This window comes from Sinocyclocheilus rhinocerous, unplaced genomic scaffold (assembly GCF_001515625.1).
Source record: "Sinocyclocheilus rhinocerous isolate Xijiao unplaced genomic scaffold, SAMN03320098_v1.1 scaffold827, whole genome shotgun sequence".
Lineage (NCBI taxonomy): Eukaryota > Metazoa > Chordata > Actinopteri > Cypriniformes > Cyprinidae > Sinocyclocheilus > Sinocyclocheilus rhinocerous.
This window is the reverse complement of record NW_015633173.1, coordinates 331,221-344,291: the sequence shown is the minus strand read 5'-3', so window position 1 is coordinate 344,291 and position 13,071 is coordinate 331,221. Positions and strand designations below refer to the sequence as shown.

Genomic DNA, 13,071 nt, shown 5'->3' with positions numbered 1-13,071 from the left:
TACGGCTTTCTTCTTTCGTGAGGGGGTTTGGCGTCACGGCATCTTCGTTTCCAGATGGAACGTTAAAGAACACGATACACATGTCTCCCGGAAATCCTGTAGAATTCAACCAATCCGATGACGACTTCGACACTCCTGAAGTGTTTCCACTTTTGTGTCCCATATGCATCAGACATTTAGCCAACGGTCCGTGGGCGTGACGTCTGAGGCTGAGACTAAGAAATTTATAATGTATAATAAATATTGGATGTATCACCTAGCCCTTTTAGTAACTAAAGGCTTAATCTGTGTCCAGAAAACAGCCTGTAATGAGCTTCTAATGTCAAAACACGTGAGTTTACTGCAGTGTAATTCAGGCTCTTGACTTCTTGGTGGGCTGGAATGTGTGCAGCATTTCCAAACAGCTTCCTTGTGCTTTCCAAGTCTGTGAGACTTTCAGCGCTAGCACAAACATCAGCCCCCACTAATGTTCTTTCCTCCAACACTGCTGTAGCAGCTGTCATGCGAAGCATAGCGTCCACCTGAGAATCTGCTGTGTGTAGCACACTGCTGGAAGCTGGCTTTGATATCGCTCCATCTCTGAGGAGTTGGCAGGTCGAGCCGTCTAAGGGAAGGTCAACACAATCCTGTGTGTTTGAAGGAAAAATATTGCCAGTGCTTCAGTGGGGGGGACGTGGAATGATGGGGAAATTCTTCACCAGCTCAAATGTGTAAAGCTGTTCTTGTCATTTTTATGATCATTTTCAGGTTCATGGAGTTGTGTTTTCATGGTAACAAAATTGTAAAATTGGATATAAATGAACAGAAAATGTTAAATTATTTTTTTTCCCACTTTAAAACCATGCTAACACTCATATTGTTTTTGTCTTATACTATACTTACTATACTATTAAAACCATGAGCATTTTAATGCCCCATTCACTTCCATTGTAAGTGCCTCACTGTAACCCAGGTTTTTGAAACAGAGGGACAAGTTGAAATAAGTTTTAGAGGTACTCAGTATTATTCCACAAATGCTGTCGATTGAGTTTAGCCTGTATTTATTATTCATTTAACTTCAAAAAAATTACACACTTCAGCTTTAAATGTGCACAGGACAGCGACCTTGTGTCTGGTAGCTTAGACAAGAACATATGCACCTAGAAAACCACCAAATTCATTCTAAAGAACAGTTTGGAAGCTCTTTTTCTTTTTTGGAGAACATGAAGAAGCTCTGCTGATTTCGGCAGCCGTTGTTTCAGTGCAGTGTCATCATGAGGGGTGGGTTGGCGCATGTTTTCTTCCAGCCCGGTCTCTCCGGCCCTGAGCTTGCTTGCATGTGGGCCTCATTTCCGTGCCGTGGTCACCATTCCTGGTTCTCCATCTACTCCACTCATCACTGCTCTCTGAGTCTGTATTGACCCTGATGCTTTGCCGCTCATTTACTCTGCGTTTCTCCATGGTTTTCTGTGCTGGGTTTCCTCTTCCCCTATCCTGACTACTGGTCTCTGTTTATGTCCGCTTCCTTCTGATTTTGGAGGGAAAAGGTGTATGGCCCGTGATTTGTATTTCCTAACCTGTTGAGCATTGTATATGTATTGTGTATGAAGTTTGATGGAGGTGTTTGGATTTCCTTTTGAATGTTTTGAAAGAGTGAAGAAGCATTGAAATTCTGTCAGTAAGTTGTTTTGCATGCAACTGTGTATGTGCATGTGATTCTGTGTGATGGTGTGCAGTGCACGATGCCTCTCATCACAGGGGCCACATTGACAAATTTACTGGTGTGATAAAAATTCAGCAGAACACCTTTATACAAATCACCACAGCAGAATAGTTTGAATAAGGTTTTGGACCTGTTCAGGTTGGCCATTGAAAATTGTTTGCTAATCTAGTCTAAACTAGGCTACCATTTTAAATGTAAACATTAAATTAATATTACATTTAATTTTTTTTATATTTTTTTATATTGTGTTTAATGATAGGTTTGAATATAGGTTTGTAATTTTACATACAAGTTAAGTGTTACACTACTGTTCAAAAGTTTGGGGTTTGTAATTTTTTTTTTAATGTTTTTGAAAGAAGTTACTTATGCTCACCAAGGCACAATTTATTTAATCAAAAATACAGTAAAAACATCAATATTGTGGAATATTATTGCAATTTTAAAACGGCTGGTTTCAATTTTTAATATAATTTGAAAAGTAATTTATTCCTATGATGGTAAAGCTGAATTTTCAGCATCATTACTCCAGTTTTCAGTGTCACATGATCCTTCAGAAATCATTCTGTCATTCAGAAATTATTTGCTGATTTGGTGAAATTTTTTTATTATTATCAATGTTGAAAACAGTTGTGCTGCTTAATATTTTTGTCGAAACAGTGATATATTTTTTTAGGATGCTTTGAATAGAAAGTTCAAAAGAACAGCATTTAGTTGAAGAATAGAAATAGAAATATTTTGTAACACTAAAAAAAATGTCTTTAACTGTCACTTTTGATTAATTTAATGCTTCCTTGATGAATAAAAGTATTAATTTGTTTTTAAAAAACTTATAAGCGAAAGTGCAAGTTGACGTTTTTCTAGGTTCGTTTTAAATTTAACTTTAAGTTTATCAGTAGTTTTACAACTAGGGTTAAAATTGACATCAAAATTCTTGGTTAGATTTCTAACTGTCATAAATTTAATTTAGGATCAGTTTAGTTTAATTCAATCATTTATATTTAGGACCATGAATTGCAGTCAGTTTAATCCATCATGTCTCTGGTCCAGTGTTTTTCCTCTAAACCTGATTATGCATTGTGCACCTCAGCTACAGGACGAGGAGCGACGACGGAAACAGCAGTTGGAGGAAGTCCGTAAGCGTGAGGCAGAAGAGCGAGCCAAACAGGAGGAGGAGAGACGCTGGAGAGAGGAGGAGAGAGCCAGACGAGAGGCCGAGGAGAAGGTATTGAGATCGAAGCGGACCAGCGTCAAATAGGAACTTTCTATAAGTAGATAAATGCAATAAAGATGATTTTGATGATAAAGGACTTATAGTCAAGAAATACGTTTTTGTGTAATATGCAAATTGCAGTCACGTTTTAGCACACTTTATATGGGATGCAGATTATCTTTTTATTTTTTGCCCACTCAGCCTGGCTTTAAATGCAAGTCACGACAACAGCAGTTAGATTTTAATGTCTCAGACCTGATCTCTTGCTTTTGATTATTCAGGTTAATTATAGTGAGATGTTCTTGCTTTTGTTTTGGGGTAGATTCCCAAAACAATCTCTGTACCAATATAAATCAATTTTTGGCATAATTTCCTGATGGAGACCTATGTGATCAGCCGTGTTTATTCATGCTAACGCTAAGCTTTTTCAAGGTTTTGCCTGATTTCCATGTGGATGGTTCCTCACGACCTTGTAAGTGGGTGTGATTGGAGACAGCAGCTGATATTTAATGTGTCAGACTGTATGAGATCACAACCCCTTGTGCTTAATTTAAAATAATGTGTGCCTATGTATATATACAGTCCTATACTTGCTGATAATAATAAGGTTAACAGCAATTCTGGAGTTAGTAATGATCCGTTAACTGTCAGAGGCTAAATTAAGTTTGTTTAATGCCCATGTGTTACACTTTTGGAATGCCTCAGTGGGTCATCAGTTTACCAGTGGTCTGAATTTACATTCATAAATTAAAAATGTGACCACAACATTGTCCCACTATGTGACCATCCAGTTTTATTTGTGTCTGTTACCATTTTCAGACCACTGGTAATTTTAGAGCCCATTTGTGATGTCCAACTGCATGTCTTCACAACATCTCCTCTCTTGTGTTTGTGATGTATCCCCATCCCCTTCTAAGAAACGCATGAGAGTCACATGTCAGATCTTTACACAACACTCCAGCATTTTGTTGGGAGACCATTGCCATTCCATACAACATTGCTTGGAAGTGCTGTTGGAAATGGGCCCGCCTTGGTTTTCGTGGAGGCCATCCCAGATTGAACTAGCTCATGTGTGTTTTGCCTCCACATGCTCTCATAAGAGACATTTCCACCACCGCAATACTAACCCAGGGGATCCATGCACAGAGACCAGAGCAGCCAGCCGCTGGGTGTTTTTCTCTAAAGCTAAACCACCAAATGCCAGCCAGACCTTCAACTGGAGCTTGTAACAGTAACATACACTCCAGTCTTTCCATTCCAGTTAGAAACAAGCATATTTGTCAGCTGTAGTGACTTGTTCCTCTTTAGCACCATCTGGTGTGCTTACAATCGAATGCAAGTCTTAAACAGTGTCTGCACTGCAAGCAAGCAGCACAATGCATCTAAACTAGATTGCATTCATACAATTTGCATTTATAAAGAAGGATTAATCACTGGATTTAAATCTTCAAAGGACTTTCAAAAGTGTTTAAACACTTAGACACTTAATTCAGATTCTAAATTAAATATTTAATTACGTTAGAAATTGTATTGGCTTTCTATTTTTTAAATGTTTCATTAAATGTATTTTTTTTTAATATTTCAATTTTGATTTAATTTTTTGAAAAATATTTTTTGAAAAATTAAAATTTTCCGGTCAACAGCCTATTTTTGTGTTATCGACTGTTTCAGATGAACTCACTTCTGAATTGAACATTAAAACAAAACATCTGACATATCCTGGCCAGAATAAGCTGCAAAGTGGATTGAACTCGTGAAACTACTCGCATAATAATCAACAAAGCTCGCTATGCTACCAGCGTATTATACCAGCGTACTGTAGTATTGACAGCACTGTTGATTTACGTCTAGGTTACAACATTGCTTGCTTGCAGTGTAGCAGTGTTAAATAAAACCAATGGCTTACTTTCCCCAACATGCAGGATTTAGCTACTTGATTCAGTCAAAAGCACATTACATCATATCAGCAAACACATGTCTTCTACTACAATGTAGCTTTACTACATTGGTGCATCCATTAGCCAGGGTACCGTTAGCTTTGACCCAGGCCTCGCATCAGCGCAGGCTTGCAACTAAGCAGCTCAACTGTTGTCAACATTGATCATCAAAAATATTTCTTAAGCGCAAAATCATCATATTAGAATGATTTCTGAAGGATCGTGTGACGCTGAAGAAAATTCAGCTTTGCCATCCCAGGAATAAATTACATTTTAAAATAGAAATAGAAAACCGTTTTTTCAAATAGAAAACCGTTATTTTAAATTATAATTCATTTAAATAATATTTTACAATATTTCTGGTTTTGCTGTAATTTCAATCAAATAAGAGACTTCTTTAAAAAACATTAAATAAAAACCTTAAAGGCCCCAAACTTTTGAAAGGTACATGTTAAAATAATTTTTTTTTTATGTGTTAACATAAGGCTTATGTGATAAAAATCCTTACTGAGCTTGTCTGGCTAAAGTTATATCCAAACTTTGTTTGTCATGATGACATAACTGCTGTAAAATGCCTATAAACTATAGTACATCATTTTTTTTGCAAAATGTTTATGCAAGAATACCAGGAAAGTGGCATAACTTCCTTATGTACATTGAGTTCAGCTAGTAGTTTGCCAGACCTTTGCCTTGAGCCATCAGAACAACATTTTAACCTTCATTTAAGTAATCAATTAATAAAATGTATTTATTTTTTTTATTATTTTTTAAAAGGTATCACTTATTTTATGCATCAATTGCTGTCAATTGAGCTTAACTTGTATTGAACCTGGAATATTCCTTTTAATTAGTAATTAGATTTTTGTTTGTTTGTTTGTTTTCCGATCACCTATTCTCCCCGATTCCTCTTCCTCGAATCATCCTAGAGCCGTACAAGCAGTCAGTAGACCTCGTGATTCGCTGTGCGGTCCAAAATCAGTCCAAGTACTGTTGGTGTTGCCAGCCGTTTCATGTGTGTGTGATCTGCTTTGGGGTAGGCCGGGCCTCAGCAGCTAGACGCATGCCCGTCCATTATCAGCTCAGGGAACGAGACACTGGCTTCTTCTTACTTGCAGTGGTGGGCTCAACACTGCACCTCTCCTCAGTCCTGTTTACACTTGGCAAAGGGGAAAAGATCTGTCGGATGAGGCGCTTTTTTGTGCTTGACTGTTTAAAAGCTATCTGAATTTGTTGTGCAGCACAGAGACCTTTAGCAATCTTGGTGCAGACAGTCACTCTGAAATATATATTTTTCTTTTTTCATTTTACATCAGTGCATGTAGTTCAGTTAGATGTTTTGAAAGTATGTTTGTATATAAAATTTTTATATCTGTTCAATATTTCTTCCTCGATAAACATTGTATTCTTAAGGAAATTGATTGAAAAAAATAAAATAAAAAAATCATTATTTTAATTATCATTCAATTATATTATATATATATATATATATATAAAATTTATTTAAATAAAACATTTTTATTACATGAATTTTCCTTTATTTTAATCACCAACTTTACCTTTCTAAAGTTTATTATTGAAGAAAAAATGTAGTTACTAAGTCATCGTTTAACCTTTTCAAACATACTTTTATATATTTTGTTTTCTTTAAGATTTTGCAATTGTCTGTACATACTTATTTTTTAAAGTAACTTATGAAACATATCAGATGTGAAACTTTGAAACAGTCATGTGCAAAAAAGTAACAGTTCAACCCTATTTCACAAAGATGCCCAGTGTATCTGACCTTGCATGTAATCTGCACAAAGCTTCCCCCCATTTAATGTCATTGGGGCCTGTTGTGATCAAAATTGCATTTACGCTTACCAAGGAACTAACTTTGCATTAATCAACCAATCAAAAGCACGGCATTCCTCCCTGCTCAGACTGACTGAAGCTTTTCAAGCCACGAATCAACCACTGCAATCGCTGCTGCTTTGCTTAATTTTGCTTTGCTCTTACCAAATCAACATCTTCATTCCTGTCTGCAACACTGCTGAAGCCTCTCATGGACCCAAAACCAGTTCAATCTAACAGCCTCTTAGCAAAACACTAGTGATGTGTTGACACCAGTCTAGTGCACTGTAGATATTTCATACACACCCTTTGATTTTTGTCTTTACATTTAGACTCGGTTCCAAAACCTAGTACGCTGCCTACTTAGGGAACTGTTAATCACCGCAGGTTCTTTTTGGCCAAATTCTCAGGCAGTATCGAATGTAATCCAAGGACAAGTGCACAAGTCTAGATAAATGTCAATAATAAATAAGAATAGAAAATATGTATAATAATAATAGAAAATTTCTTAATTACTGACAAATATTATATAAAAACAACATTTAGATAATAATGATATATTTATACATATAATATGTATATTTATTCAATAAAAAGTTTTATTGTCAAATGTTAATTCAAATATTACATTAATTAGTGAAAATATTTATAAATTAATAATAATAACCATGTATAATAATAATAATAAATTATTTATATAACAATATAGAATATTTAAAGTATACATATACATAAATTATTATTATTGTTTTGTTTGTTAATGTTAATGTTCATTCCAAAAAAAGTAATTAAGATCAATCTAGATTAATTATACATGATATGAGTTGTGTATTAGATCACATTGTTTGCTTAGCATGCTGCCTATGTTGAGCACCTCAAACCAGTCATTTTTGAGGTTCCGTCTCACTTAATGTCACCTTAAAGGCAACTCACTAGGTTATGGAACTGAGCTTTAGTGTTGACAATATTGATTTTGCTTGGTTTCAGCTGTGTTGTAGTTCTCACTCTTTATCTTCTGTCTGTCTGCTGTCTTTATATGTGTTTGGCATCATCATTTGCTTGGCTCCACCCACCCTCCCCTGCTTCCTCTCACGTCGGGCTGCATGGAATCATGGGATTCCACAGCCCCTCCCATCACCTTCTCCGAGGAGGTGCATCGACCTACTGGAACCACCAAGTCTCTGAGCAAAAAGGATCACAAGCTGTAGACTTTCAGCCTTTAATGTTCATTTCCTGCTTTATTGAGTTGCCATGCAAATTTTTAATGGGTTTTTAGAAAGCATTTTTTGATTTATGAGTAAAGTAAGGTATTTGATCAACATTACTTTGTGAAAATAATAAATAACTTTTTACTGTTAATTTTTATTTTTTTACAAAAGTAAAAATTGACATTTTGTACCTTTAAGGTAAAACACATTTCAATTTCAGCAAATTTCAACAAGCTGTTGTACCCTTAAAGGTACAATTTTTGCAAATTTTTCTGAGTTTATGAAGGACTATACTATAAAATTGTGAATCATTGTAAGTCCTTATGTCAGAACTTGAATTTCTGTAGCACAGAATGGTTTCAAATCTCATTTTTGAGGTCTGTGTAATTTTTAATAGAAAAAAAAACAGGAAAGTCTCAAAGTAATGTGAACCACAGATCTTAGTTTGCTCATAAATCAAAAACCGCCATTAAAAAAAAACCTTAAATGTTCTTGAGGGAATCAGTGGTCATTCTCTTCCAGGTTTTATGAATACAGCCTGAACAGCTCGATTCAAACATACAAACAAATACAGACTTTTGCTTCATATTTTGTGTTGAATTCAAAACCACAGTATAAAAATTGTCCGATCCTAACAAACCATACATCAATGGAAAGCTTATTTATTCAGCTTTCAGATGGTCCCGGGTCACATTTGGCCTCAGAAACAAAACCTTTTGCCTCTAATTGGGCCTTTTCTTTCTTTGGCTGCTTGTTTTAGGCTAAACCACCAGCTGTCCTGTTTTGCTCTTGATGTACTTGGTTGTCACCAGTGGAGAAGGTTTTTTTTTGGTTCACAAGTCAATGTGTTTGTGTCTTTCTCCGGCCCAAACTCATTCCATTATCAGTCAGTGAATGAAACCGTCAAACATGCATTTGGATTGCGGCGGTGCTCTTGCACCCCATTGGTTAGAAACAAACTTCCGTTCTGTGGTTCAGTGCGGACCGTCCCTTCGCCCTGACAGACACAAGACACGTGAGCCTCACAGACGATTCCTACACTAGGTCAGTGGTGGGGGTTGCCGTACAGGCCAGTTGTGCAGGGTTGGGAAGCGTCTCGCTTACAGACGTTCCTCAACATGAAACAAGTTTAGAAGCAGCTGGTGCTTGACCTCCACCTTTGACCTGCGATCCACAGACCTCGTGTCAGGTGTGCTTTGGAATGCTTTAACACTAACTAAACCAGCTTTCTTCTCGCTGTTCAGCTTCTGGTCTGTGGAGTCCTATTGAAAACAGAAGTTGCTGGGCCAACAGTATGGTTAAACTGCACGTTGAACAGATTTAAGTGTCTATTCTATGGGGATGTAGGGTTTTAAAGTCAACTTAAATTATGTACTGTATATTTATATAGAAATGTAAATTATGTTCTTAAATTATTATCATTATTAATGTTATTGGTAACTAAAACAATTGAAAATCAATTTGAAATTAAGTTGTAATTTAAATAAAGCTGCAATAAAATAAATATTACTTGGAAAACCTTTTTTTTTTTTAATGAGAAATGTTACCTTGGCAAGTAACTGTAATAAAAAAAAGTTTTTTTATTGAGTACTAAAATTACTCTAATTAAAACTAATATAAAAACAAAGCTAAACAGTAATATTTAAAAACAATAAAAACTAATTAAAAGACAAAAGCACTCGGTTGACAAATTATTATTTGTTTAGAATTTTTTATTAGTTTTTTTGTTTGTTTTTAATTATTCTGTTTAGCTTTTTTCTATTTTAGTTTTAATTTCAGTAATTAAACTTATTTTATTTCAGTTACTTGCCAAGGCAACATTTCAGTTTTTTTAAGTTAAGTTTAAGTTTTTCCATGTAATATTTATATAATGTCATTTAATTGATTTAAATGAATACAAATTATTTTTAAATAATTTTAGTTACAAAGCCACAGTGATCTTTGGGTTCTTCTTTACCTCTCTCACCAAGGCTCTTCTCCCCCGATAGCTCAGTTTGGCCGGACGGCCAGCTCTAGGAAGGGTTCTGGTCGTCCCAAATGTCTTCCATTTAAGGATTATGGAGGCTACTGTGCTCTTAGGAACCTTAAGTGCAGCAGAATTTTTTTTTGTAACCTTGGCCAGATCTGTGCCTTGCCCCAATTCTGTCTCTGAGCTCTTCAGGCAGTTCCTTTGACCTCATGATTCTCATTTGCTCTGACATGCACTGTGAGCTGTAAGGTCTTATATAGACAGGTGTGTGGCTTTCCTAATCAAGTCCAATCAGTATAATCAAACATAGCTGGACTCAAATGAAGGTGTAGATCCATCTCAAGGATGATCAGAAGAAATGGGCAGCACCTGATTTAAATATATGAGTGTCACAGCAAAGTGTCTGAATACTTAGGACCATGTGATATTTCTGTTTTTCTTTTTTAATAAATCTGCAAAGATGTCAACAATTCTGTGTTTTTCTGTCAATATGGGGTGCTGTGTGTACATTAATGAGGAAAAAAAATTAACTTAAATGATTTTAGCAAATGGCTGCAATATAACAAAGAGTGAAAAATTTAAGGGGGTCTGAATACTTTCCGTACCCACTGTATATAAAAACTTTAAATGTAATTTAAATATATTTATATACATGCAGTTCACCATTATGTGCCCAGCAGCTTTTGCAATTATCTTGCTAATCGCTCTTGAAATTACATTGATGTTTCTTGTGAAATTCACGTTGTTTTTACCATTTGACAAAATTAAAACAGGATTTAATTCATACACTGGAAACACAACAGGACTAGGATCGGGAGAGATTTACAAGGACCCGCGAGAGAAGTGGACGAAAAGGTGAGGAACACACTCATGCACCTGGAATGTGTCTTGAAACCCAAAATGTTTGTGCTTATGTGATGCATATAAACTAAAGATGTCATGCTTGGGTTGGACTTGAAGCTATGGTGTTTTTCAGTAAGCGCTTCCACAAACATCATTATCCCTTCATCAAACTCTTGAGCTCACAGCTTTGGGTGTGGTAGAAGAACCACCCAAACATATAGAAGAACCCGTCTACTTAGGACATTTATCTGTGCTTTAGGTTTACACGTTTGTTGACTAAGTTAAACGGTAGTTCACTCAAAAAAGAAACTTCTGTCATCATTTACTGACCTTCATGTTGTTCCAAACCTGTCAGGTTTGATCCCTATCAGGATGGGTAAATGATTGCATTTTCATTTTTCAGGTGAATTATTTTATGAATACTGCATTTACTAACAAATGTGATTGTTCAATTGCAGCGGCCCCGATCAGGAGAACACAATAGGAGGAGCTCCAGAGAGCCTGACATTTAAGGAGCGCCAGAGACTCTTCTCACAGGGAAAGGAAGTGTCGAATAAAGTGAAAGCGTCCCGAAAGCTCATGGAACTGGAGAACGAACTGAACATAAAGCAGTAGTGAAGAGCCCTAGTAGGACTAATTGCCAATACGTGAGCCATCCCTGGAGAAAAAAACGCATAAAACACATCCAGCTGTGGCTTCCCAGTCACTTCCAAATGTTCTTTTTGGGTTTTATTGAATAACTGGACGATTAAGTATCATTTAGCTGCAATAAGAGACGATATTCCTAAATTCTCTCGAAAGATATATTATAATAAAGCACTGTAAATTGTTTTAATTATATTAATAAGAAAACTGAAATGACATGAAGGGGGTATATTTTTGTTTGTGAAATGTTATTCAGAAAATGACACATGCTCATTTAATTTTTTTGAATAGGCAGTAATGTGGGATATTTTATGGTGTTATTTTATTCTACATCTTTCCACTATTTTTCTTTTGAAAGTAAGTGCCGATATAATAGACCAATGTAAACAGCTCTGAGTACATAACAGTGGCCCCCATTGGTCCTCGAATATTATTGAACAGCTCAATAGTAGCGCGTGAACGAAACTTATATAGGAGGCTCACGTTTTTTTTTTTTGTGACACTGTTTATTATTTTTATTTTTCCAGCTGGTTCTTCCGCGTTCACTGATACACGGGCACCTTTCTGCCAATCTCGTGTCTTCATTAAAAGAATTTTGCTCAGAAATGAGCTCTCATAACCTTGTTAGCACCATTTGTGAATTTCCTTTGAGAATGTAGTCATTTTTCTTGATTATTTTACTGCACCGTCTGCAAGTCTGTCATTCCGTAAGAGCGCTGAGGTTTACCGCGTTTATCAAATGTTTAGGCGTTTTTGTGTTTAAATGAAACGGACGATGTGACACAGTAGCCAGCTGATGTTGATGAAGCAAAGTGTGATGGTAGTATAATGTTAAAAAGATATGATTTAAATAAAGAGGTTTGTAGAAATGAGATGCAGGAGCCTTTTGATTAGCAGGTATTTATTTGAACCTTCTTGACATAGTGACAGATTTGTTTGTCAGGATAGAATCTGCAGGTTAAATTTGATGAATGAGTGACAGACGTGAGATTTAAACACAATAGGCCACTATCCGCTGTTTGGTTGTGCATTAAACTGCTTCCCTCAGCCCACAGTATTGCAGATGTTTATTTAAATGGAGGATCCGGTCGAGTCTCTTCAGTTTGAAGCACCTGCATCTTTTCATTCATAGTCTAGACCTGTTGGCGCCTGTGTAAATAATTTTCCAGAGAACAGAGACTTCGTAAATCAAATTATGCGTAAGGGTAATGTCAACATCCTTCCTTTTTTGCCACTTTGAGAAACATAAACTGACACATAAACACGCACAGTCATGTTTTCATTTTAGGTTAAAGACGAATTCATTTGATTCATTTTAATGGTTGTTACATAGGCTTTTGTAAATCATAAATAAATATGGATTTTACAAAAAAGCAGAAACATTGTCTCTATTTTGTGTGTGTGTGTGAGAGAGAGAGAAGCTTCACTCTTTTGTCTGTTTGTTTTTTAAATAAGATTATGCTGATACAATATTTAAGGTTTAGTGAGGTTATATATTTCCATCAATATTTTGCACAAAAAAAAATTTCAGTATTTGAGAAATGTATTATTTTAAATATTTAAGTAAATATATATTGTAATATTACCTTTATTTGACCAGAAAAAAAGACTCGCTGAGATAAAAAATACGCATTTTTATTTCTGTTTTACAGAAAAGCTTCAAAAATGATCTCTATTTTATAAGAATGGTTTGTTAAATTTTATATATTGCTTCACTTATTCTT

At 35.6% G+C, this 13,071-nt stretch overlaps 1 protein-coding gene across 1 annotated transcript in view; it reads left to right on the top strand.

Annotated features, from left to right (window-relative positions):
- LOC107743316 (afadin-like) overlaps positions 1 to 11,533 on the top strand; it is a 136,113-nt gene extending 124,580 nt beyond the window's left edge. The window contains exons 31-33 of the mRNA XM_016556487.1: positions 2,790 to 2,948; positions 10,482 to 10,714; positions 11,161 to 11,533. Coding sequence (XP_016411973.1) covers positions 2,790 to 2,948; positions 10,482 to 10,714; positions 11,161 to 11,317 — 549 coding nt within the window. The 3' untranslated portion in view covers positions 11,318 to 11,533. The remainder of the gene's footprint in view (positions 1 to 2,789; positions 2,949 to 10,481; positions 10,715 to 11,160) is intronic.
- Positions 11,534 to 13,071: the final 1,538 nt, after the last annotated feature.